The following is a 26,722-nucleotide window of genomic DNA, read 5'->3' as shown; positions in this document are numbered from 1 at the left end:
GAATCGTGTCAACTAAGCTTACTTCCATGCCCTCCATCCAAGATATTGCAACAGAGAATTTCACGTCAGTGTCTACTCTATCATCGAACCAGTTTGTGTTTCAGTTATACCCAGTGTAGTGCCATGATAAAACAAGCGTATTATTTGTGTCTCAATAATAGTGCCATCAATGTTTCTGTGATTAGATACTTCTGTAGACAATTACATTCAAATGTTAATTTTCAAATGTTCACTCAAATGTATTTAGCATTTTTCCTTTTCACTGACGTTGTCCTATTGTCTACATCTCTTCTTATTTGTGAGCTCTTTTTTTTATACTAATACCTGGTGTTAAGTTTTGTGTGTCCGTCTCTTCTTAAATATTCATTACCTAGATATCAGTTAATGGTATTGTATCAATGTGAGACAGTTGCTAACATTTCTTCTTCCCTTTTCGTTCTCATATGATATGTTTTCAGGTTGGTCTCTATTACGAGAACCATTATTAATTGTATACACTACGGGATCAAAAGTATCCGGACACCCCCAAAAACATACGTTTTCCACATTAGGTGCATTGTGCTGCCACCTACTTCCTGGTACTCCATATCAGCGACCTCAGTAGTCATTAGACATCGTGAGAGAGCAGAATGGGGCGCTCCGAGGAACTCACGGACTTCGAACGTGGTCAGGTGATTGGGTGTCACTTTTGTCATACGTCTGTACGCGACATATCCACACTCCTACACATCCCTAGATCCACTGGTTGCGTCGTGATAGTGATGTGGAAACGTGAAGGGACACGAACAGCACAGAAGCGTACAGGGTGACCTCGTCTGTTGACTGAAAGAGACCGCCGACGGTTGAAGACGGTCGTAATGTGTAAAAAGGCAGACGTCTATCCAGACCATCACACAGAAATTCCAAACTACATCAGGATCCACTGAAAGTAATACAACAATTAGATGGGAGGTGAGAAAACTTGAATTTCATGGTCGAGCGGCTGTTCAAAAGCCGTACATCATATCGGTAAATGCCAAACCACGCCTCGCTTGTCCGGCCTGAGTGGCCGAACGGTTCTAGGCGCTTCAGTCTGGAACCGCGCGACCGCTACGGCCGCAGATTCGAATCCTGCCTCGGGCATGGATATGTGTGACGTCCTTGGGTTAGTTAGGTTTAAGTAGTTGTAAGTTCTAGGGAAATGATGGCCTCCGATGTTAAGTTCCATAGTGCTCAGAGCCATTTGACTCGTTTCAACGCCTCGCTTGGTGTTAGGAGCGTTATCATTGGGCGATTGAACAGTGGAAAAACGTTGTGTGGAGTGGAGTGACGTATCACGGTACACAATGTGTCAATCCGATGGCAGGGTGTGGGTATGGTGAACGCCCGCTGCACGTCTTCTGCCAGCATGTGTAGCGTCAATAGTAAAATTCGGAGGCGGTGGTGTGAAGGTGTGGTGATGTTTTTCGTGGAGGGGGCTTTCACCCCTCGTTGTTTTGTGTGGCACTATCACAGCACCGATCTACATTAATGTTTTAATCACCTTCTTGCTTCCACTGTTGAAGAGCAATTCGGGGATGGCGATCGAGCATTTGTACGTAATGTGTGGCCTGTGGCGGAGTGGATACACAACAATAACATCCCTGTAATGGACTGGCCTGCACAGAGTCCTGACCTGAATCCTACAGAACACCTTTGGGGTGTTTTGGAACGCCGACTTCGTGCCACGCCTCACCGACCGACATCGATACCTCTCCTCAGTGCAGCACTCCATGAAGAATTAGCTGCCATTCACCAAGAAACCTCCCAGCACCTGCTTGAGAACGTTTGCCTGAGAGAGTGGAAGCTGTCATCAAGCCTAATGGTGGGCCAACACCATATTGAATTCCAGCATTACCGATGGAGGGCGCCGCGGACTTGTAAGTCATTTTCAGCCAGATGTCCGGATACTGTTTATCACATAGTGTATAATCAATGTGTTTGTAATCCTACTCTCAGGTAAAGAAAAAACAAAACATTTTCAAGGACTAGAGACAGGACGTTGATATTCAGAGGATGAATATAGTAGCATGTTCTGCAAATATTATTAGCATTTCAGTCACCTCGGTTCAGCATGTGTCCTGTTGCCTAGTAGGCACAGGGTCCTCCATGGTCCCTGATAACTTGTTCCTTGCGTGATGGCATCGACGCGTAAAAGGCGGAAATGGCGTCCTGTGGTATAGCCATCGATGCTGCATTCACCTGATTCCAAAGTTCATCTGTGGTGACTGGCATTGGATCACAGAACTGTACCTATCGTTCCACCATATTCCACTCATTTTCGATAGGCTACAAGCAAGAGGCTGACATACTGTGACACCAAGAAGGTATTGGTTCGTGCAGCAACACGCGGTCATGCATTGTCTTGTTGAAAAATGGCGTCTGCTATATTGCGAGGAAAGGGTATGGCTACAGGTCACAGGATGGCATTCACGTAGGGCACACTGGCCACAATGCCCTCAACAGGCATCAACTTTGATTTGTGATTATACCCAACAGCACCCCATACCATAAGGGCTGAAGTTGATGTTCTGTGTCTTGTGCGAATGCAGTGAATGTGATTTCGCTCCACCTGTCTGTACCGAACCAAAATGCGGCTATCACTTTCAAAGAAACTGAATCCGGATTCGCCGAAAACACCATCTGATGTCATTCCTGTTCCCAGTGACGTCGTTCCATACATCGTTACCGCTTAGCGTGTTTATGCAAATTCGTCAAAGGTAGGCGGAGGAGTGGAAGACGCCGACAGACTGTCACCTCTGGTAGCGTTCGATGTGTTACAATGTTCCACTGTTGCGACACAGCTGAGGACGCACGTCTTGGTTGTGCAGCCAGATCCATCTCGTCGTGTTCTGCCTTTCGTGAAACATTCTTCAGACACCCATTGCATTGCCGAAACACTTCGTCCCACACGAGTAGTCATTTCCCGAATGGATGCATTACATTCTCTCACGCCAATAATGCGTCCTCTTTCAAATTCACTGATTTTACGGTACGGTTCGTGCATACCTCTGCGAGACATCCTGCACGTCTGCTCAAGTCGCACCGATTCATTACCTTCAGATTATAGCGACAACGAGAGCCGCAGACATATTTCACTGGTAGGTGGTGTTGCGCCGTGGTATCGATGTTGACCTTGAACCCATAGGCCGACATGGTTTAAATGCTAATCATTTTTGCCGAACGTACTAATGTACATGTCCTGTGAAAATGAGCGATGTATCTCGAGTGGTTGAAGGTGTTCTGTTTTTTTTCTGAATTTGAGTATGTCTCTCCGTTTATAATTCGTAATGATCGGCTATGACTTGTCAACCTATGCTCGTACTTTGGAATTTATGTGAGTTTCCACTAACACATTATTAATATTTGTCGACACGCTACAGACAATCTCAGATAACCATTTTGGTTGATAGTATTAGTATTGTCTCCTATGTTTTAATACTTGTTTTAATGTTTTTGTCAGTGTGATTAGCAATGATCAGTTACTCGTTGTATATTTTTGTTATTAGTGTTTTGCTTCTTATAATGTCAGTTTAATTCTAAACTTTATGTTAAATATATTCATTATATGATCACCCAATTTGTAATTTTATAAAACTTTTAATAGTTTGTTCTTTAAAGATTTGACACAACTGTAACTTTGCATTTAATGTTTTATTCCTGACGCAATTACCCAAACAATAATCTTACTTTTAATATAGTTTTCTTTACACAATAAACATGCAGACCAACTGGGTGAAGATTAGTCTTCTCTATATAATCTATTCAAGATATTGGAAATATATCAGTGGTGTTCTTTCTTAATTTTGTCAGAAGAAAAATTTCCTTGTTCTCAATTCTGTACGGTAAACTTAAAAAGAAACTGTTCCGGTGTAAATTTTTCCCAAGCAGAAGTGTAATGAAAGTGGTATTACTTTTGCCTCCTTGAATAACTTAACACTTCATGCACTACTAATGTCGAAAGTTTTTTGTGCTTCTGAGGCTGTATGGATACTTGGGAAAGGAACAGAAGAGAGCGGTTCTGTTTTCATCTCATTTGAGATCAATAAACCCTTTCCTTGTCCCTTACCATACCCGGGATGTCGGTTTGTACAATATGGATGCACAAGTGAGTGTTTCTCAAATGTAGCGAGATATATAAAAGCAGTTTGGAGAGTAGCAATACTAACCTAAACGTTTCTGTTCCATACACGTCCTCTAACACAGTGTGCAGCAAACATAGAGTCTTCACGCTTTTCTGTGTCGCTTCTATCGGCTAACAGAATGACATCGTCCTCCCCCATACAAACAAACAAGGCTCCCTCTTCAACGGATACCTTGAGGCTCGTTTTTTTAGTTATTCTTGTGCCCATCATCGTAGCGTGAGTATGCTTTTTCCTCTGGCATACGACCTTCCTAATTCGGGTTGGTTTGTGTGGGTTTGCATGTCAACAGATGTGACTGAACAGCGTTTTCATGAAGTAACCAATAATTAATGCTTATGGCGTAAGGTACGTGTATTCAATCAAATTAAATTCGTGTATTAGGTGAAATCTTGCAGATATGTCTTTTCCTTATTCCATTACTAACCATGTGCTATGTCAGTTGTTGCAAAGCTTAGTATTTCATGTTTGGATATGACTTTTCAATGCTAGTGTTTTCATTGAGTATTAATTTGTCACGACATGCAACGTGAATGAAGTTTTTTCAATGTAGCAGATTTTTTGTGCATTATGTGTAATAGTTTACTGTACTATCCCCTTGCAGTCCCAAAGCCCACTTACTACTCTTTCATGTAATCACCTTCGGCCATCTTTCGTCTTTATATTCAAGAACGGTCCTGTTGGTTTCCAGTTTGTATACGATATGACCTGTAGTTCGAGCCCATCCTGTGTGTGGCACTGTCCACCATGTGCTTTCGTACTTTGACTTTACAGTAAAAGATCCTTTCTATCAGAGGCCGTGCAACTCATTAAGTCTAACAAACACTGTTGCATGCTTATAATTCTCAGTACGTCGAATTTATTGGAATGAAAGTGCCTTTCTTCGCTGAGTGACTCTGTCCTTCCCTTGACTTTTCGTAGCATCCTTCTTTAACTACGTGATAATAACTACATTCAGTACTACTCATTCCTATATGCACGATAAACACATCCGGCACGATTTCTTTCATTAACGTCCAAACCACCAAATTCCACAGTCCTTGCTGATCATGTAATTAATTACATACTAACTTACTAAAGTCGTGGTTGTTCGTGACGTATTGAATATGTCGGATTTCGAGAGGTTGTTCTTATTTAATAAATGTTCAATTGATTAACTGCTTCCTCCTTGATTCACCTTTTCTACGCTCTGTAGTCCTCTCAGTACTGTCATATCTGTTAAATGGGTGTGAAATTACATTCCCCAAGAGATGTCTCAGACAGTGAGAGTAACCGAGTAATATAGTTGCAGATAGTATGAGAAATGAAGCCTTATGCGTGACTTAAAGTCTTTTTAACCAAATTAACTCGTGGTTAATTTATCATTTAATGTTGTTTCGGTACTGCTCTAACACATACAGTGAGCGGGATAGTGTCTGTATAGGAGTAACAGAAATGGAACATTTTATCACGAATGCCTGAGGAACTTCGATAATCAAACAAAATTCAATCACTATGGTGATAGAAGCAGCTCCTTCAGCAGGCTGGTCGAATGCTACGAAGACAAGAAGTCAATCTTTGAGGCGCCCAGGCTGTGTTTGAGCAAGTGGTAACAAATAGTCGGCCAGAGTGGCCGAGCGGTTCTAGGCGCTACAGTCTGGAACCGCGCGACCGCTATGGTCGCAGGTTCGAATCCTGCCTCGGGCATGGATGTGAGTGATGTCCTTAGGTTAGTTAGGTTCACATAGTTATAAGTTCTAGGGGACTGATAACTTTAGAAGTTAAGTCCCATAGTGGTCAGAGCCATTTGGTGACAAATGGTTCAAATGGCTCTGAGCACTATGGGACTCAACTTCTGAGGTCATCAGTCACCTAGAACTTAGAACTACTTAAACCTAACTAACCTAAGGACATCACACACATCCACGCCCGAGGCAGGATTCGAACCTGCGACCGTAGCGATCGCGCGGTTCCAGACTGTAGCGCCTAGAACCGCTCGGCCACTCCGGCCGGCTTTGGTGACAAATTGGAAACTTTTTCTCTTTCACCATTATTTATAATACCAGCTTCGAAAATTGGCGGCTGTTTCTTAACCTAACACATTAATGTAAAGAATATTCGTAAAGATATTCTACAGTGGTGTAGAAGGAATTTCCTAACAGAAAATTCTTTGATTCACCCTGAAACGCTGTTATACACTAGAGGAAAATATGCAACTGTCTCATGGACTAAGTCATTTTCTTTTTCAAGTGAAGTGTCAGGTAGTTCATTATTGTTGGAATATATGATAGCAAATTACGACGAAATGAAACTCACATAACACAGTAAAGCGTGCCAAAACAGTCTCAGCGTAACCCCATCTAGCAAAAATGCAAGCGTCTATTCTCACATGCTAAAGATCATAAAGATTCAGAATGGTACCCAGCGATAAATTGTCCACAAATGTATTGCGCCTTTTGTCGTATTTCGGCAGTGGTTCTTGCAGTCCCTGGAGAACGAGTAAGTTCCCGCTTAATCATGTCCACTTATGTTCAATTGGAGAGTTATCTGCTGATCTGGATGACCATAGTAGTTGTCGTACACGACGAAGAGCATGTAAGTCTCAACAGCCGCATTCGCATATTCATTATCCTACTGAAAAAGTACATTACTTTCCTGTCGAAGAAATGGTAGTAGCACGGGAATAAAAACCCGTGTAGTATAGCGGGTTCTGGTTACTTTATCCTATAGAAACAACAAATGTGAATATGAACAGTAAATGATCCTCCCCCGCCCCTCACACCATTAATCGTGGGGTGGGACCCATGTGTCATCGGCGAACGCACTTTGGAAAAGGTAGCTCAACGTCCTTTACACGTATACGTACAGATCCTACTCTCGTCAACACTCTCACGACACCAGAGTACCCATGATCGGCGGTGTTGTTGTGTCTGTGGTAGCCTAGCCAGATTCGTGTATGTTCTTTGTCCCGCTGCTAGCAGACGGTCCCTAATGATCCCTGGTGACACAGCAGGTGCGACATGTGCACAGATGTCGTACCTGGAGAGTGTTGGGTTGGCCACCACCGCTCTCGCTCGTACAAGGCGTGGATTTAAAAGTGCGTCTGTACAACGCAGACGTCCAGATAGTTCAGATCCCACTGTTGAAAGTAGCAACACACCACTGATAGACTGTGACAGACATGTGCAACAGACGGTCGATACATCTATCCGGCTTGTTGCAGTCCCACAAAGCGACCACACTTAAATGGCTGAAGCTGTGGGACAGTCGCTGGTGGGACGTGTTAGTGCTGAAAAATGATTGCTGCAAACGCTGTTTGCCATTAAGCTCAGTTCAATTACTGACTGTAGACTCAAAACTGAGGGTACACAAATAAACTTCTGTGCCCTATTCGATCGCCGACGATCGTGACAAATGATTCAATAAAACTATAACCTCACAGTATACACGTATTATATACAGCCGTATCTGACTTCTTTCCGTGCTAATGTCATACCTTAGAAGTAATTACAGAGGCTGCTTTTGGTCCTTGTATTATACACAGGGCTTTCGTCATGTTTTGAGACAAGATAAATTTTTTTTTATTACTATGGGACTTAACTTCTGAGGTCATCAGTCCCCTAGAACTTAGGACTACTTTAACCTAACTAACCTAAAGACATCACACACATCCATGCCCGAGACAGGATTCGAACCTGCGACCGTAGCGGTAGCTCGGTTCCAGACTGTAGCGCCTAGAACTGCTCGGCCACTCCGGCCGGCGAAGATAATTTCAAAGGATATTAGTGAATGCATTCACAGTCACACAGTTGTGTGAGTACCACGTTTGATGTATAGAACACTACAGAATGTTCTAGAGGTAACACCAGCAATAGTTTTCTCATATGCTCCTGTATTCTGCCACTATTATCCCTGTAAATTGTGTTTCCCTACTAACTATCTCTATTTCTACTATCGTAAGACTGGCACAATTTTTCTATTGTTGCTCTCATTAACTTACGTTTGAAGATTACTGCTAATAAATCAGTGCAGGTGTATGAGTGAACGGTTCACACTGATCGACAAAGGCTGAAATCCTACCTTTCCTTGCTTATATGTATAAAGTAGAATATTGTCGTGGTGTTGTTTATTATCAACAACTATTTAACTAAAATTTACATTTCATAGTTTACTGTTTAATTTATCATTATATTTTGTTAATATTTGACATGTTCTGAAATATTTTACATTCATACATGTGCCCAGTGCAATAAAAATAAAATCATCTTCAGTGCGATAGAATCCGCAGCTGCGATGAAGTTTTAGAAAGATTTCTTGATTCCTTCAGTTTCCATTCTCTTTATTTCACGCACGATTATACAATTTCGGCCTGAGGACATTCTCAAGTATTTTATAGCTGATTTTTTGGTAGTAAATTATGTCATGTATGTGGTTCCTCCTGTGGTTCCAGGAGCAGCGACACACATGACATAATTTATTACTAAAAATCATCCATAAAACACTTTAAAAATGGCCTAAAGCCGAAACTGTACAATCGTACATGAAATAAACATAATGGGAGCTGAAGGCATCAAGAAATCTTTCAACAAAATAAAATATGCAGAACGAATACATTATTGATAAATGGGATGTGTTATTATCAAGGAAAACACCGTGGGAGAGATGATACTTTTTCAGCAAACTGAGATTAATAAGGTACAAAGTAAAACACATTTTCTCTCTCTCTTTCTCCATTCAGTTTTTATTTAAAATCATCAAATACGTACATTATGAGTGTATTTGTGCTTATGAAAACAGAACAAATAAATGAAAGCTAAGAAACAGTGGTTTGCTGCAATTGTTATGAAGTTCTAGAGCAACCCAACGGACTGCAGAATCGTCAACAGGAATTAATCATCAGAATTTTTTTATTAATATTTATTCCTATCGATAACTGCCACTCTCATTTTCCCAACCGTGTACACTCTGTCAATAAATCCTAAGTACAAAGTCGTATGTGCTTATATGTGCTCAGTACCATATATTATATGCAGAAGATGAGAGACTGCTGGGATTTACTGTTCATTATCAATATGTACACCATAACACCTATCCTTTAAATAAAACACCAAGTACGTTATTGATATGGCAGCAACATACACAAAAACAGTTCCTAGGAAAAAGGAACCAATTACTATGTATGTATGTACATGCGAATACGTTGTACCATCAGTTTCAACAGACGGAGAGGTAATCTTCGAAGGTTTCTGAGTAGTAATCCGGAAAAACTCAACCTCTTCAAATGTAGAACCAGTTGACTTGCATCCTGGTGGTGGCAGGGAACAGTCACTCTTTTGCAAAACATCTGACCCATCGACAGGTTCACTGAGCTTCGGTTCCAGTGTGTTTCTTGAGGTGGTTTCATCTGAAGTGGATACGTCTCTGAATCATAAGCAGATAAATATATTAATATTTGCTATCGGTGTGACAGTGAGTATGCATCTTATTTATAGTATACAGATGTATAGGGTTATGATTAAACTTCCACTACTTGGGTCAGGGTGAACAGAACCGTTTACTGTGTGGTTACCAAACGTTATAGGAATGATGTTCAGACTGTGCTCTGCAGCATTTGCGTTGTTAGTAGTGTTAGTGCCATGTCTTGCCGTTTGGCGTCTTTACCGATGCGGCAGCGTAAATTTGAAACACATGCATCAGTGCGCGTTACAGTTGCAGACAGTCAATATGAGTCCGGACAAGGTGACCAGGGCTTTGCTCGTAAGGCTGTTTTATCAAAACAACAGTAACAGTGCTGCTGCTCTTCACAAGTGTCGAAGTATTGAAGCAATACTGAGGGGTCCTCTCTCCGCACAGGGGTTGAAGAACATGATTCGGAAGTTGGAACTATGTGGCGTTTTCAGAATTGTTCTTGGGAGAGGTCGACGGCCAATTGCGCAACAAACTGTCGAAGAAGTTCCTATTGCCATGACTGAGAATGCAGTGCGCAGTGTGCAATATATGCAAGTAGTGCACGAGCTGTGTTATGAGAGTTATACATTATATGTTCCACCGTTCGATAAGTGCTGCGAAAAATTGTGAAATGGTATCTGCAGTGTGGTTCCAGGCTGTCGTGGATGCAGATTGTCTTCACACTGAGCACCGTTTGCAACCTGAAACGTTTTCAGGGTAAGCAACTGACAAATGTTACCATCTAACGTGAAAATTAAAATGTGTTGTTCTCAATGGCTTATTCGATATTTCTGTTTTGCGTGTACTGATAAATGTTTCCTCAAAGTTTCAATGTCCTACAGTCACTTGTTTGTCCCAGGGGACATCACAAGCAGTGAAAGTTCCGTTACAACCACCCCGTATATCTAACTGCTTTCCAGGCATTGCAGTCACTACTTAGTGGAAAGTGGACGATGATCTACATTCCAGTTACCACTTCCCTGTCTGAATAAATCCACCTGACCGAGATGTTACCAAAAGAAAGCCACCAAAGCAGAGGCAATATTGGGCCCGCGAGTTCGTAGTGAATTCCTCTGTCGTAAGTAATTCAATAAATAAGATATTAGGAACTAGTTTTAAGCATTTGTTGTTGTTATGAGTATTACATGAGTGTAATTACGTACGTGTAAGTGTTATTTGCATCACAAACAAGTTAAAATTGTGTGAAAGTACATTTTCTTCTTGCACCTATTTCCTAATATTAGGCCTGATTTTACACACAAGAAACATATGAAAATAGCAATATACATTCATATTTCATTACATCTATTGCGTCTCATCCAGGTAACAGAAAGCTTACACCATTGTGTAAGGATTTTACCAAAGATGATCAAGTACCGATAGTTGGGGAACTTGAAAATAACCTGGTTAAAAGCGGAAAATTCATAATAGAGGTGACCGAGACAAAATCTAAGCAGTTGCCGAGCACAGAAATACGGCTTTTGTGGAACCATGATCAGTCCCATGTTTTTTCTACTATTACGTGAGTAAACATGGTGCTGCGGATGCTCCTTTAAACGGATGTCGAGTACATATGAGTGCTGTTTCAGTAGTTGCTGTAGGAAGATGTGAGACACCACGCTTATATCAACGTCAGCGTTAATACAGACAGTTATAACCTAAATTAAATCGATAGAAACTGTCAGTTAATATTATAAAAATAGAGTGAAAGGTAAAATAAGTCTGCATCATCAGAATACAAGGGGATAAAAAATAGAGAAAGTGATTTGTTACGGTGTATAGATGGTCTTATTACTTGGAAAGAAATTGTTATAATTCGTCTCAAAACTATAAAATGACAAGGATAGAAAATTTATATGTAAGTAGTTATAAATTAGCTGCACACTTATGTAGATACAGTATCGGTAGAGGAAGAGCTGTCACATTCATAAAACAGAAATATAAATTAAAAAATTTAGAAATAAATGAATTACGTATAGATCAGTGTACCGAAATATGTTCTTGTGAATTAATGTTGGGAAATGATATATCTGTGTTTGTCTGCGTAACTGCGAAATATCGATAAAAGTTTTTGATGCCTCATTGTGATATTCGTCGCACAGAATGACGGTATTATTGACTTTTTTGTGACTTTAAAGTCCATTTCTCGAGGGAATTTGACAAGGAAAGTGATCTAGTGGTACTTACAGCTACTTGTAAATAAGTCATAAATTTTTTTGCTCGACTTGCTGAAGATAATAATACCCTTACAGATAATATACTCATACAACAAGTGGAATTTAAGTGGTAAGCGTATTATCAGATCATTATGTGCAGTGAATCACATTACACAACATAGCTCCATATACAATTAAGAAACAGAATGATTTATGAAAGAACAAGCGAATATTTTAAAGAAAGCATAAAAATATTACCTGGAGTGATGTTTGCTATGAACCTAATGCTAGATTTAAATATAAAATATTTATTAATAAATATGTATCCAATTCTGAATGTAGTTTTCGTGGAAAGATAATTAAATGTAATATTGGGAAGTCATTAAAGAGACTTAAGGTACTACAGGTATCATAGTATGTTCCACATGAAAAAATAGGAAGAACTGATAATGTTACTAAAAGAGATTGATGTTGTAAACAGCACTGTAACAGTTTAAGAAATGATGTAGTAAAATCCTGGAGCATGTGCCTGCTGTCTGATATTGACTTACGAGACAATAAATTCAAATCTTTATGGGGTATTGTTAAAAGAGACATGGAAAGAACTCATGGCACATAATATCATTTTTCTTAAAAGAAAGTTCTTGCGTAGCGGAAATTTTTAAAAGTTTCTTTTGAGCAACTCGTGGAAACAGCTCAGAAGAGAAAACAAATACAAATTAAAGAAACGATAGAGAAGGTATTTAGTGAAATTACAAGTGATCCTACTCTTTCCTCTGTAATATGGAATATTATTATGGTCCTGAAAGAGTCAGGTCTCTCCGCATCAGTTGTAGAATATTTCGGAAGAAATGTAAATTTACTCCAGACCGGGACTCCAACCCGTATTCCCCGCTCGTCGCCAGCATTTGCCTTAGCTACTTCGGCTAACGCCTGCACGAGCGGCCAAAATCTCCATTTGTCCTGCTGCCCTGGTATCTTCAGTCCCTGCTCGAGGACTGGCCTGGTAAAACTTTTTATTTTTTCAGAAATATTCTGCAGCAGATACAGAACCCTAATCGCAGTTTTCGATTTCATCCTTAATCGAATACAGCTGATGTTCGTCAACGCAGTGTTTCAGATTGCGCTACAACATGTCTCTGATAAGTAAAGTTTCCTGTTGGGTGATTAAGGTCACATACAAAACAATATGAGTTCGTGGGCTAGTAACATGTACTGCGTTACTATGGAATGCGTAATTAATTCAAGACATTTTCCAAGATGTGTTGAAATATGTTAGGCCTCTCTGTGCGAAAAGTGACTCCACAAATGTCAATAAACATCGCACTGTGACTCTCCTTATATCATACTCTACAATTCTGTTGAAGGTAACGTTCTCATTTGGCTGGCATCCCTTTAATCGGCTGCGAATATTAACCACAAGCTCATTCTACTTTCATTTACTTATGTAACTTATCAACAGTCCACATAGATTTGTGAGTGACAGGGACATTCATAACTACAACACTAGAAGAACAAAACTGATCTGCACAGTCTGTGACTTCGGCACTGGTAAGGGTGAAATATAGCTCTATAAAACTCTTTGTTGGTACACCAACGGAAATATGATCTTTCATAGACAGAAAATGTCAATAATTAGTAATTTATGCGTAAAATACCTGTAGACGACCAGCATGTAATCAAATTAATTTTTTACTACTTGCTCAGTTGACACGTTCCACATCATAACGTTTATCATGAATATGACTTAATGAGTCTATGCTAATGTATTCTAGATATCTGTGAAGAGCACCAATTCATTTATTTCCTGTAGAGAACTGAGGAAAGCTATTTATAAAATTTCTAGAACCAACTTTAAGTAATTCATTTAGAAATATATTACAAGCTCCTATGTATGGCTCCAATATTGGTCGTGAAGAAAAGAATAGACTAACTACCCAACGTAAAGAAACGTTTAAGTAATCATTCTTCCCATACGTGAATAGAATGAGAGGAAGTCTTCATAACTAATATAATGGGACGTACCATCTGCCACGCACTTCACAGGGGTTTGCAGAGTAATGATGTTCCAGAAATATTGCGACAGACTTCGACGGGTAGCAGAGGCTGTCTTGAGGAACAAATCTAGGACAGGAACCCGTGATCGGAAACGTCGTCCAACGGGGCTACAGGGCATCGAAGTTACATGCACCGGAGCCTGCTACTAGGCCTCCCGTTCGGCAGCAGACGCCATGTACGCTGACGGACTGTAGGCGGAACATCTCGCAATGTTCTTTGACTGTCACGATGACCAGTGTACAAGGCATGGCTAGCTGCTGCGTAGAAAGGCCTTCTCTCCTACTGATGGAATGCTCTTTTGCTCTGGCAGATAACGGTTTTGGACACAGGTTTCCATCCGTAGTACAGTTTTCTCCTAGAACCCTCTAAAATCTCAAATGTTTTTCGGCATACAGTGGAAAAATAAAGTTCAGATGGTAATCAGTGTCCGAAACTGTCATCTACCAAGACAGAAGACAATCACATTCACAGGAAATAAGTCCTGTCTTCGCAGCAGCTAGCTCCATCTTCTCCACAGGTCATAGTGACAATGAGCCGCGATAACTGAATGGCAAACTAAATTGCGAGACATACCGACTATGGTCCGTCAGCGTACAAAGTCACGTTTGCTGGTGACAGCTGGTCTTGTGGCAGGCGCCGGCACCTTTAACTTCGACGCTCTGTAGCGTCGTTGAATGACTTTCCTGACACGAGTGCCCATCATCAATTTTTTCATCAAGTTACTCTCTACCACCATTCGAAATTTGTCGCAACGTTTCTAGGACACCATGTATATGTAGATCGACACTGCGATTTTTTGCTCAGGGCAAAATGTTGTGCGATACGATACTACAGATGTGTACCTAATTCATTCTATAATTGGTGTACATGGTTAAAGAGTTATATGACATCGAATATTGTCCTTAACCGTTGGACAAACTCGTTTACTTGCTACTACTTGCACGAATTCTACCAAATCGCTAAAACAGACAAATGTGTTTTCGTTAACATGTGCTGCTGAAAGTGAATCATACCATCTATGAACTCAAAAGAATAGCCCAGTACATCGCCTGTGCCTATGGCTGAATTCTCTAATAGAACAAATGACGGCACTTTGAATACACGGCTTGCTCGAACGTAATCAGAACTGCGCCAGCGATGAATGCTGCCATGAGAATACTCACAACGGAACTGCATCTGTGGACTCGCCACCTGGGAAGTCATCAAAATATGGAGCAGTATCGTCAATGATAGGGAACTGTACTGCACCTTGGAGTGCTGGAAACGAAACAAAAGAATGCTCTTCAGCCATTTATAGCACTGTCATGGTACGTTAATAATACCGCACATTAATAGAGCTACATTTGTAAAAAGTAATTTGGTTTTACCTGATATTTCTCCGATGTTATACTTACCTAGTGAAAAGCAGTTGTGTTAGTTAAGTGGAAAGTCATTTAATGCCAAAGAAGTCACCTATAACTCCATGCAAAAAAGAACAGTGGGCATCAATTTAAGAATCTGAAAAAAACGTACTGACAGGAACATTTACGGAAGATGGCATAGCGTCAGTCGATATGTGGTTGAATTCTTTACCTTGAACATCCACTGTGGAGAAAACTGCTGCGAACATAAACTAAAGGTACTGTTCTCTCCAATATCGCACTCTGCCCTCTATCTATCTGCTACCATTTCTCAATACAATCGTTAACAGTCACGTTTAGTATTTTGCGACTTTAGCCGATTTCTCTATATGGGGTTACTGAGAGTCCTTATTGCATGCGACAGCGAGTGACAATGAGGTTAACTTCAGGAAAGCATCGTAGAAAGCAACTTTTTAAATTATGTGACATTGTCATGTCCGAAGATCCATGGATCCATTGCAACAGGTGGAGGACTTTGTAATATTTTTTGTCATCCACCATTACTACTGAACAGATCTAGTGGTCTAGTGGTCATTGTATTGTACAAACAAAGTAAAATTGGTAGTACTGCTCCTTCGGCACGTTTTTATATCTAGTTAGTAAAGCAAACATTTCTCGTCGTAATTTTATACTTATCAATCGTGTTAATGTGAGCATAATATCCCCAAAGTTTCTACACGTATTTCAAACTCGGTAAGATTGTCTGCCGTTAGTAATGAGTGTAATGGGAAGGGCCACTACGAGTGAAGTGTGTGGACATTATGTTGGGAATGTGGGTCTCACGGGGAGCGTGAAAGGGATAAATCCCTGCAGTCGCTCTATCGTCTGTGTCCTCGGTGGCTCAGTTGGATAGAGCGTATGCCATGTAAGCAGGAGATTCCGGATTCGAGTTCCGGTCGAGGCACACATTTTCAACTGTCCCCGTTGATGTATATCAACGCCTGTCACAGCTTATGGTCTTATTCTATTCATCATTTCATTCTAAGAGAGCAGCATGGTCACCGATGGTATCTGTTCTTTCCGACATGTCCGAAAGAACGGATACCATCTTCATACAGAAATGTGTGCCTTGTGAGAGGTTCCTCGACCACTGCATACCATAATTTTTAACTCTCTGCGCAAAATCATTGCGCTAAACCAACTGCTGACAGCACTTTCGAACTCAAGAACTATTCGTTCCGCTGATTTCATGCGATTCCTCACAACCACTAACCACAATTCTCGACGGTAGCTATACATCGACATATACGATCTATCTAAGCTTGATTTAGCTGCGATTGTTTCTTCGTGTTTCCACCTCAAAGTCACAGCATCAGCAGTAGACTTGGGGAGCTTTAGAGCTGTTGAAATGTTACTGATGGATTTGTTACTCAGCTAATATCCCATGTCTAGTCCAGTTTCAAAGTCACTAAGCTATCCGGAACGACTTATTCTACTGTTACTGCTTCTGTACTGAAAACACAATACTCATGTGTCCTTTCGTGATAACTACTGATCAGTTCCGTATTACATGGGCTTGCCCGTATAGTTTTGATCAGAAAGTAAATGAATACAGGATGAGTCGTCAGAGCAATTGTACGTAAGTAGCATTAGCATATTGAAAATCTGCGATAGTATACTCAGCCTCCCCGTAGAAATAGTAGACGATTGAGTGGAAAAAGAGGACAAGTTCTGACTGAAGTATAGTGACAGCCAACAGGATTACCGGCAATAGTGAAAATTATTGTCAGATCTAAAGGAGTTCCCTTCTTATGGAGACTATTACTGGTAAGAATGATCGTAATTTAGTCAAGATTTCACCATGTAAACATGTGTAGCACCTGTTTAGGTAGAGTACACAAGGGCATTAACAGCCTCAGACGTTGAGTGATCATTGTGAAGGATACGGAGGTGCCGCGTAGCCACTGATGCGGCATTATCAGCACCTGACCGAGTTTAGATGTGGTCACATGTTGAGCCCTCATTTGGCCGAGTGGTCGAATCGTGCAACATCCATATTTGTGGGATTTTCGGATGTGGCAGTGGCTAAATGTTGGGCTCCATGGCAACGGAATGGCATGCATACTTGTCATGTTTCTGGTTGACGACATCTTACCAGTACAATAAAAGAACCCCGTGCTGCACGTCAAGCACATTGATCCCCTTCACATCTGTGCCTACCATCCGAGAGCAAGTAATGTACTCCCTGCATCATTCTGTTGCATACCGTACCATTACACGTAAACTAGCTGCAACTGGACACGGGAGTTACTGTCTAATGCGTGAGCTGTTGTAAACACCACAACACATACAGCTGCTTTTCAAGTGGTGCCTTAGCCGGGAAGCATGAAGAGCTGATGAATGGCATCTCGCTGTAATCAGCGATGAATCATGTTGTGCTCTACCCCGGATGTCGATCTTGAATATAACGGTGACCCAATTCTTTCAGTGTTTTTGGGAGGTACAGAGGTGTTATTCCTGGCGTCATGGTGTTGGGGAACCATCAGGTACAGCTTTATGTCACGGCTGGTAGAATGGAAGTGACTGAACAAACTCTGACGCCGCAACGGTACGACACGTGCATCTTGCTTTCTAACGTGTTACCGCTCATGAGACGGTATCGTAGTGCCATTTTTGAACACTCACCTACACTTGCCACCTATCTCTATGAACAGTTTGCAAGATGTGGAGGTACTCCAGCAGCCAACAAGATCCTTACATCAGTCTGCGATGGAACATTTGGGGACCCAGCTCAGATGTCAACTCCTTCTCAGAGCCAATATCCACGATATCAAGTACCAGTTACAACAGTTGAGGGCCATCTAGCTTCAGGAGATGATGGAACTCGCCTCAGCCGAATAAGTGTACGCATCCAGGCCAGAGACATCTACATCTACATTTATACTCCTCAAGCCACACATCGATGTGTGGCGGAGGGCACTTTACATCCCACTGTCGTTACCGCCCTTTCCTGTTCCAGTCGCGTATGGTTCGCGGGAAGAACGACTGCCGGAAAGCCTCCGTGAGCGCTCGAATCTCTCTAATTTTATGTTCTGGATCTCCTCAGGAGGTATAAATAGGGAAGCAATATATTCGATAGCTCATCCAGAAACGCACGCTCTCGAAACCTGGACAGCAAGCTACACCGCGATGCAGAGCGCCTCTCTTGCAGAGTCTGCAACTTGAGTTTGCTAAACATCTCCGTAAGCCTATCACGCTTACCAAATAATTCTGTGACGAAACGCGCCGCTCTTCTTTGGATCTTCTCTATCTCCTCTGTCAACCCAACCTGCTACGGATCCCACACTGATTAGCAATACTCAAGTATAGGTCGAACGAGTGTTTTGTAAGCCAAATCCTTTGTTGATGGACTACATTTTTTAAGGACTCTCCCAATGAATCTCAACCTGGCACCCGAAGTACCAACAATTAATTTTATATGATCATTCCACATCAAATCGTTCCGTACGCATATTCCCAAATATTTTACAGAAGTAACTGCTTCCAGTGTTTGTTCCGCTATCATATAATCATACAATAAAGAATCCTTCTTTCTATGTATTCGCAATACATTACATTTGTCTATGTTAAGGGTCATTTGCCACTCCCTGCACCAAGTGCCTATCCGCTGCAGATCTTCCCGCATTTCGCTGTAATTTTCTAATGCTGCAACTTCTCTGTATACTACAGCATCATTCGCGAAAAGCCGCATGGAACTTCCGACATTGTCTTCTAGGTCATATATATATATTGTGAGAAGCAATGGTCCCATAAAACTCCCCTGTGGCATCCCAGAGGATACTTTAACGTCTGTAGACGTCTCTCCATTGAGAACAACATGCTGTGTTCTGTTTTCTAAAAACTCTTCCATCCAGCCACACAGCTGGTCTGATATTCCGTAGGCTCTTACTTTGTTTAACAGGCGACAGTGCGGAACCGTATCGAACGCCTTCCGGAAGTCAAGGAAAATGGCATCTACCTGCGAGCCTGTATCTAATATTTTCTGGGTCTCATGAACAAATAACGCGAGTTGGGTCTCACACGATCGCTGTTTCCGGAATCCATGTTGATTCCTACAGAGTAGATTCTGGAATTTCAGAAACGACATGATACGCGAGAAAAAAACATGTTCTAAAATTCTTCAACAGATCGACGTCAGTGATATAGGTCTATAGTTTTGCGCATCTGCTCGACGACCCGTCTTGAAGACTGGGACCATCTGTGCTCTTTTCCAATCATTTGGAACCTTCCGTTCCTCTAGAGACTTGCGGTACACGGCTGTTAGGAGGGGAGAAAGTTCTTTCGCGTACTCAATGTAGAACTAAACTGGTATCCCGTCAGGTCCAGTGGACTCTCCTCTGTTGAGTTATTTCAGTTGCTTTTGTATTCCTTGGACATTTTTTTCGATGTCAGCAATTTTTTCGTTCGTGCGAGGATTTAGAGAAGGAACTGCAGTGAGGTCTTCCTCTGTGAAACAACTTTGGAAAAAGGTGTTTAGTATTTCAACTTCACTCGTGTCATCCTCTGTTTCAATGCCATTATCATCCCAGAATGTCTGGATATGCTGTTTCGAGACACTTACTGATTTAACGTAACACCAGAACTTCCTAGGATTTTCTGTCAAGTCGATACATAGAATTTTACTCTCGAATTCACTGAACGCTTCACGCATAGCCCTCCTTATGCTGACATTGACATCTTTTAGCTTCTGTTTGTCTGAGAGGTTTTGGCTGCGTTTAAATTTGCAGTGAAGCTCTCTTTGTTTTCGCAGTAGTTTCCTAATTTTTTTGTTGAACCACGGTGGGTTTTTTTCCGTCCCTCACAGTTTTACACGGCACGTACTTGTCTAAAACGCATTTTACGATTGCCCTGAACGTTTACCATAAACACTCAACATTGTCAGTGTCGGAACAGAAATTTTCGTTATGATCTGTTGGGTAGTCTGAAATCTGCCTGCTATTACTCTTGCTAAACAGATAAACATTCCTCCCTTTTTTCTATTCCTATTTACTTCCATTTTCAGGGATGCTGCAACGGCCTTATGATCACTGATTCCCTGTTCTCCGCTTACAGAGTCGAAAATTTCGGGTCTGTTTGTTATCAGTAGGTCCAAGATGTTTTCTCCACGAGTCGGTTCTCTGTTTAATTGCTCGAGGTAATTTTAGGATAGTTCACTCAGTATAATGTCACTCGATGCTCTGTCCCTACCACCCGTCCTAAACATCTGAATGTCCCAGTCTGTATCTGGTAAATTGAAATCGCCACTTACGACTATAACATGCTGAGGAAAATTATGTGAAATGTATTCCAAATTTTCTCTCAGTTCTTCTGCCACTAATGCTGCTGAGTCGGGAGGTCGGTAAAAGGAGCCAATTATTAACCTAGCTCGGTTGTTGAGTACAACCTCCACCAACAATTATTCACAGGAACTACCCACTTCTATTTCACTACAGGATAAACCACTACTAACAGCGACAAACACGCCACCACCGGTTGCATGCAATCTATCCTTTCTAAACACCGTCTGAGCCTTTGTAAAAATTTCGGCAGAATTTACCTCTGGCTTCAGCCCGCTTTCCGTACCAATAACGATTTCAGCTTCGGTGCTTTCTATCAGCGCTTGAGGTTCCGGTACTTAACCAACGCAGCTTCGACAGTGTACAATTACAATACCGATTGCTGCTTGGTCCCCGCATGTCCTGACTTTGCCCCGCACCCTTTGAGGCTGTTGCCCTTTCTGTACTTGCCCGAGGCCATATAATTTAAAAAACCGCCCAGTCCACGCCACACAGTCCCTGCTACCCTTGTAGCCGCCTGTTGTGTGTAGAGGACTCCTGACCTATCCAGCGGAACCCGAAACCCCACCGCGCTACGGCGCAAGTCGAGGAATCTGCAGCCCGCACGGTCGCAGAATCGTCTCAGCCTCTGATTCCGACCCTCCACTCGGCTCTGTACCAAAGGTTCGCAGTCAGTCCCGTCGGCAATGCTGCAGATGGTGAGCTCTGCTTTCATCCCGCTAGCGAGACTGGGAGTCTTCACCATATCAAATAGCCGCCGGAAGCCTGAGAGGATTTTCTCCGATCCATAGCGACACACATCATTGGTGCCGACATGAGCGACCACCTGCAGATGTGTGCACCCTGTACCCTTCATGGCATCCGGAAGGACCCTTTCCACATCTGGAAAGACTCCCCCCGATATGCACACGGAGTGCACATTGGTTTTCTTCCCATCCCTTGCAGCCATATCCCAAAGGGGCCCCATTACGCGCTTGACGTTGGAGCTCCCAACTACCAGTAAACCCACCCTCTACGACCGCCCGGATCTTGCAGACTGAGGGGCAACCTCTGGAACAGGACAAGCAGCCATGTCTGGCTGAAGATCAGTATCAGCCGGAAAAAGAGCCTGAAACCGCTTCGTCAGACAAACTGGAGAGGCCTTCCGTTAAGCCCTCTGAATGTCTTACGCCCCCTGCCACACCTCGAGACGACCTCCAACTCTACCACGGGTGAGAGGTCAGCCTCAATGTAGGCAGTATCCCGGGCAGCCACAGCCATAGTCCGATCGGTGGATGCGTGGGACGAGCTGGCTGTCAACGACAAACCCCCGTCCGGATCCCTACAGTGATGCCCATTGGCAACAGCCTCAAGCTGTGTGACCGAAGCCAACACTGCCTAAAGCTGGGAGCGAAGGAATGACAACTCAGCCCGCATTCGAACACAGCAGTCGCAGTCCCTATCCATGCTAAATACTGTTGTGCAAAGAACGTCTCAACTAATCTAAAGAGAGCACTAACAATTCAACACAAAATTTAAGCGGTTATTAAAATACAAGACTGCCTAGTAAATGCAGTAATTCTGCTACTTGCGCACGCTGACACACTGCTCGGCGGCATAAGTATAACTGTACTGTCAGTAAGGTAGAAAGACTATTTGAAAAAAATAAACAAATGAGAGACGACTACGCTACTTTACACGTCACAGATATTAAAATGCATATCTGCCCCTGCTAAATACTAAACTACACAATGATTTGACGGATTTGACTAAACAAGTGTGCTAAGAACACTGAAACAAATTTTCCACTTGACTACTACACTTATATGAACACTAAATAAGCCAGTTGCTGCTAATTGTGCACTGCTGACACACTGCTCGGCGGCAGAAGGCAGTGCAGCATCTTACCTCTATGTGGCGTCATATTGCCAAGTTTTCTAAATTTGACTCAGTTTTGAAATCGCTGAAGTAAAATTCCCTCTCAACTCATTAAGTTTAATTGTCTTTGTCCTCCTCTTCTGTGTGGTTAACTTTTTTTTTTTTTTTTGTCAGGCTGTGTATTTCCATTTCCCTCTACAGCAAAACCTGATTGATTCGCATGCGTGTCCTGCAACTACCGTATCCTTACATACAAGATGAATTCTAACGACCAGCAGTGAAAACGTATTGAGGAGAAGTTCAAATTAAATACCCGTCCACTCATGCATTTTTTCTGGTTCCCATGGTATCCATAAAATGTTACAGAGAACTACTAGGATAGTTTCTTTGAAAAGTCAACACTACATTCCTTTCCGCAGCCGTGCCCAATACGACTTTGTGCCCCATATAATTATTTCGTTGTAGATTGGGAAGTGAATTCTGAACTTACTGTCCAGATAATGATCGCATCGCAGAATGATAAAGTTATGTGCCTCGTGAATATATCGATGTACGACAACAGTGAAATGAAAACTTGACTATAATTACACACCGTTACTGAACCGTTGTTGTCTCACATTTCATATCAACAACTGAATATGATGACCAGTACCTTAATCCAATAGGGATGGAAGAAAAGACACATCAAGTGGCACACAACGTAACCAGGTCAAAAGGATACCTTGAAATGTATTTCATTTATGTCGCCAGAAAGACAAGTGTACACAAAGAGACCGTTCGTACGTAAACAGTTGTTCAAGTTGAAGCACTCTCGTACCTCGTTACAAGTTACTATCGTTTCTTATAGTATTAATCTAGTGAGAGACACACCCCGGTGATTCGGTTGGCAATGACTTCAAATTCCTCATCATTTCTACAAGCTACGAATAAGTTACACAATTTAACATACCATCGATGTCAAAGTTAAGTGTGTTATATCATTAGCTACTGTAGATATTAATGTGGAAGGAAACCTGTTCGAGCCTCGCTACTTGAAGAATCTCAGCTTTAGCCAAAGATATATTGATTGATGACAAGTACCCGTATCAGAATTCAAACACTTTATAACATGCCTTATCAGACGGGAATAAAAAATTGTAGTTGTAATGTTGTAAAGAGACTTACCGTTGACAAGAAGAAAGGCGACGAACCAATCGAAGACTTTCATTTTAGCTGAGAACTCCTTCGCTGCGATGACGTACGCACTGCAGGGCAACTGACAACCGAATAAGCTTTACTCTCTGCACTCACAGCTGAATGGTCGGCAGCTGACTCACTGGCGATGTGTCACAACTCTGTAGTGGTGGGCAGTATTCCTCGTTCCAAAGTTTATCACGTACCTCCCCGCTACTGCGATCGTGACTCACGAAGTGAATTCCACAGAACAGATAATCAAGTACATAAGAACTCAGTTGAATTTATTTTAAGTTTTAGTTACCTTTGAGTATATTGAATCTAAAATAATCAGAGTGTCTAGATAAATTTTCCATTTCAGTTGGTCCCATTTTTCCCACATTCAGTCAATTAATAATTACTTTAACACATATCTACGTTTACACGTATTGCATTCATGACCTTAGGTGTAAATTCTCAACACTTCGTAGCGAGTAGCGACATTGTGATGCATACTGATTATAAAACCTTTCGAATGGCTTAAGCAATGATCGACTGACAGTTTGGCCATCTACTCCAGCAGCATTGCCTTCAGGAAACCAAAGATGTACTAAATACTAAAAAAATAATACAACTCCACCAGAACAGGTGATGAAGGCCCAACGGTGCCAACTGACCGCCGTGTAATCCTCAGTCCACAGGCGTCACTCCGCCACACACCGTCAGGTGGCTTGCGGAGTATGGATGTAGATGTAGATGAGGGCATGGAGGGCATGTGGTCAGCAGACCACTCTCCTGGCCGTATGTCAGTTTACGAAACGGGTAATCCTGATGTAAATACTGAATATTATTTACCATTCGTCAGCAATATTACCATTTAGCAGTCTAAGGGAACAAAAGACACAAAACTAACAACAACTCATGTGATATAAAGCCACAGTAATTTGTAGCCCTAAGGTTTACGCTATGCAGAGTTTTGAGACTGCTTTACCGGGGGATGCATTTCCACACTAAAATCGTATTGTAGAGCAGTGAACTGTGCAAATGGAATGCAACCAAAAAACTTTTAACAGAGTAACAACTTACTTCTGTAGTAAAATGGAGGATGGTGTTAAAACTGAAGGAGATTTTCAAAACCAAACATACATCTTGTACCATATTACATCATTGAATTGCCTAATTTCATATGAAATAGCAAGAAACTATAAGAATCACAGAGATAGAAAGTTTCTTCCAAAATAGAAATAAAATAGGACAAACACTACCATATATAGCTAATACATAAAATAATAGAAGAAAACTCATTCCACAAAATACAATGCATTAGATACGTACGGCAAGCATCAGACTAAAAGCAAAAAGGAAAAACAACAACAACGACAGTGTAGTCCAGGTGACGCTGCACCTTTCGGCTGTGTTGATGATGGTTGAAATAACGCGTTTCCACGTGGACGTTATAAATGCATAAAATCCTTACCGGAAATTTTGGGAATTTCTACGGGTTCGTTGGTTCTTTAGTTTGACCAGAAACAGGTACTTCCTCATATTCGACTGTGCTTTACCCAAAATGATTTCTAAGTCCAGATAAGTCGAACAATTAAAAGAAACGTATCTCGCAGTCAGAGAATCTGTATTTTCTTAGTTTTGGATAATAGTTACTCTCATTCGGGCTTCGATGAAAGTAAATGCATTATTAATTTCCTCAACATAAGAACAAAACATACTTCACTCTAATTCCGCAGAATCTTTCTCACAAACAATTGTCATGGGTGTACAACACAAGAAGTAATCAGCTAATATCTTTGGAAGAAAGTTAGTTTCAAGGGAATTGTTAAAATAGCCCAAATGTCGTAAATATCCTAAGTGTAAACTTGTGGGAAATTTTTAAAAAAATGTGCTTGTGCCCTATTCGTGACACTTAAAATTAGATCAGTTGCGCTAAGTATAGAATCCAAGATGACGCACCAGTAGATATGGATGTAGACGGCAGCACCGAATACGTGCTGCGAACTCCACTACAAGAATTGAAATTGAGACCGCGATCAGTGATCTCCCACATCACCACGCAGCACATCCGGCCTAGGCTAAAAGTTGTGAGAAATTTAACATCCACGATAGTACTTCAGATAGCAATATCTGAAGATTGAGTTTGCAACTGGATAGAGTCACCAGCACTAACTCCGTCAACAGTGTTTCGCATCGAAGGAATACATTGTTCTAAATACCGAAAGGTGGCTTCTGTGATGTATGACTTTGAAAAGGATTTTATGAAGTAATGAATAACGCAATTTTCGGCTAACATATGGAAATATCAGAGAACACTGTGAAATTCTCTTAGTCACCCATTGGAATCGTCGTTACGGAGCAAGAGTCTATATCACCATGTCAAATTTTAAACTAACCACCATCTTCAGTAAAGAATTCGTGACTCTCACAATGGCAATAATTTCCATAGGGTACATGAAACCTGTTTATGTAGTGTATGTATATTAGATCAACCGAAACTCCACATGTAGCAATATCATTACGAGTTTCCAAAACGTGCTTTTTTGACCCAAAGTAACTTTATGGTCATTGCTGGTTAAAGACTCATTTGGAGACGAATAACCCTGTACACAATTAATGTTCATGCGAAAGAAACTATACTGTATAGAGTTAATGAGACTTAGAATTCAGATGCAGGTTCCACTTTCAAAAAGTGAAGTAAATAAGGACAGAACGCTTATGGCGCTCGATCGTTCCATCACCAAGCTAGTCACTTCTAGCCAGAAATTACTTGCATTTTATAATTAAAACAGGAAACCTGGGAGGTACGTCATTTTGGAAAATAAAACAAAGTTTAAAATACAGTGGTCCAATTGCTAATGACTAAATGTACAATGAATTCACTTATATCTGTATAGTGCCACAGCCAGAAAGCGAAGAAGAAAAGATTGTAATGTCGCTTTCTTTATAGATATAGTAATTAAGACTTTGCAGAACAAAGATTAGTATCATATAAGGGATTTACAAACGTTAACCTTTCCAAAGAGTATGCCTCTTTATAAACCATTTAAAAGAAATTGTTCCTTACTGTCCACTCGATTCAGCTGCCATAATTTTGAAATATTTCTCTTAAATAACATCAGGGGTTATTACAAAAGAGTCCATAAACAGGAATATTACACAGTGGTTTCAGGTATGTTATACAGCATCCTCTATTGTTTAGGGCAGTGATCATTACTGTAACCTGTGTA

At 41.4% G+C, this 26,722-nt stretch overlaps 1 protein-coding gene across 1 annotated transcript; it reads right to left on the bottom strand.

The window, feature by feature from the left end:
- Positions 1–8,941: 8,941 nt before the first annotated feature.
- On the bottom strand, positions 8,942–23,585 carry LOC126471638 (uncharacterized). Its single transcript, XM_050099873.1, has 3 exons — positions 23,499–23,585; positions 14,965–15,058; positions 8,942–9,560 (listed from the first exon to the last, which is right to left on the bottom strand). Exons 1-3 carry the CDS (start codon positions 23,539–23,541, stop codon positions 9,194–9,196), a joined length of 504 nt encoding a protein of 167 aa, XP_049955830.1. The 5' UTR covers positions 23,542–23,585; the 3' UTR covers positions 8,942–9,193.
- Between the last annotated feature and the right edge of the window lie 3,137 nt (positions 23,586–26,722).

The sequence above is a fragment of the Schistocerca serialis genome, chromosome 3 (assembly GCF_023864345.2).
Source record: "Schistocerca serialis cubense isolate TAMUIC-IGC-003099 chromosome 3, iqSchSeri2.2, whole genome shotgun sequence".
NCBI classification, from domain to species: Eukaryota; Metazoa; Arthropoda; class Insecta; order Orthoptera; family Acrididae; genus Schistocerca; species Schistocerca serialis.
The sequence above is the reverse complement of the archived record's forward strand: the minus strand, read 5'-3'. Positions and strand labels throughout refer to the sequence as shown.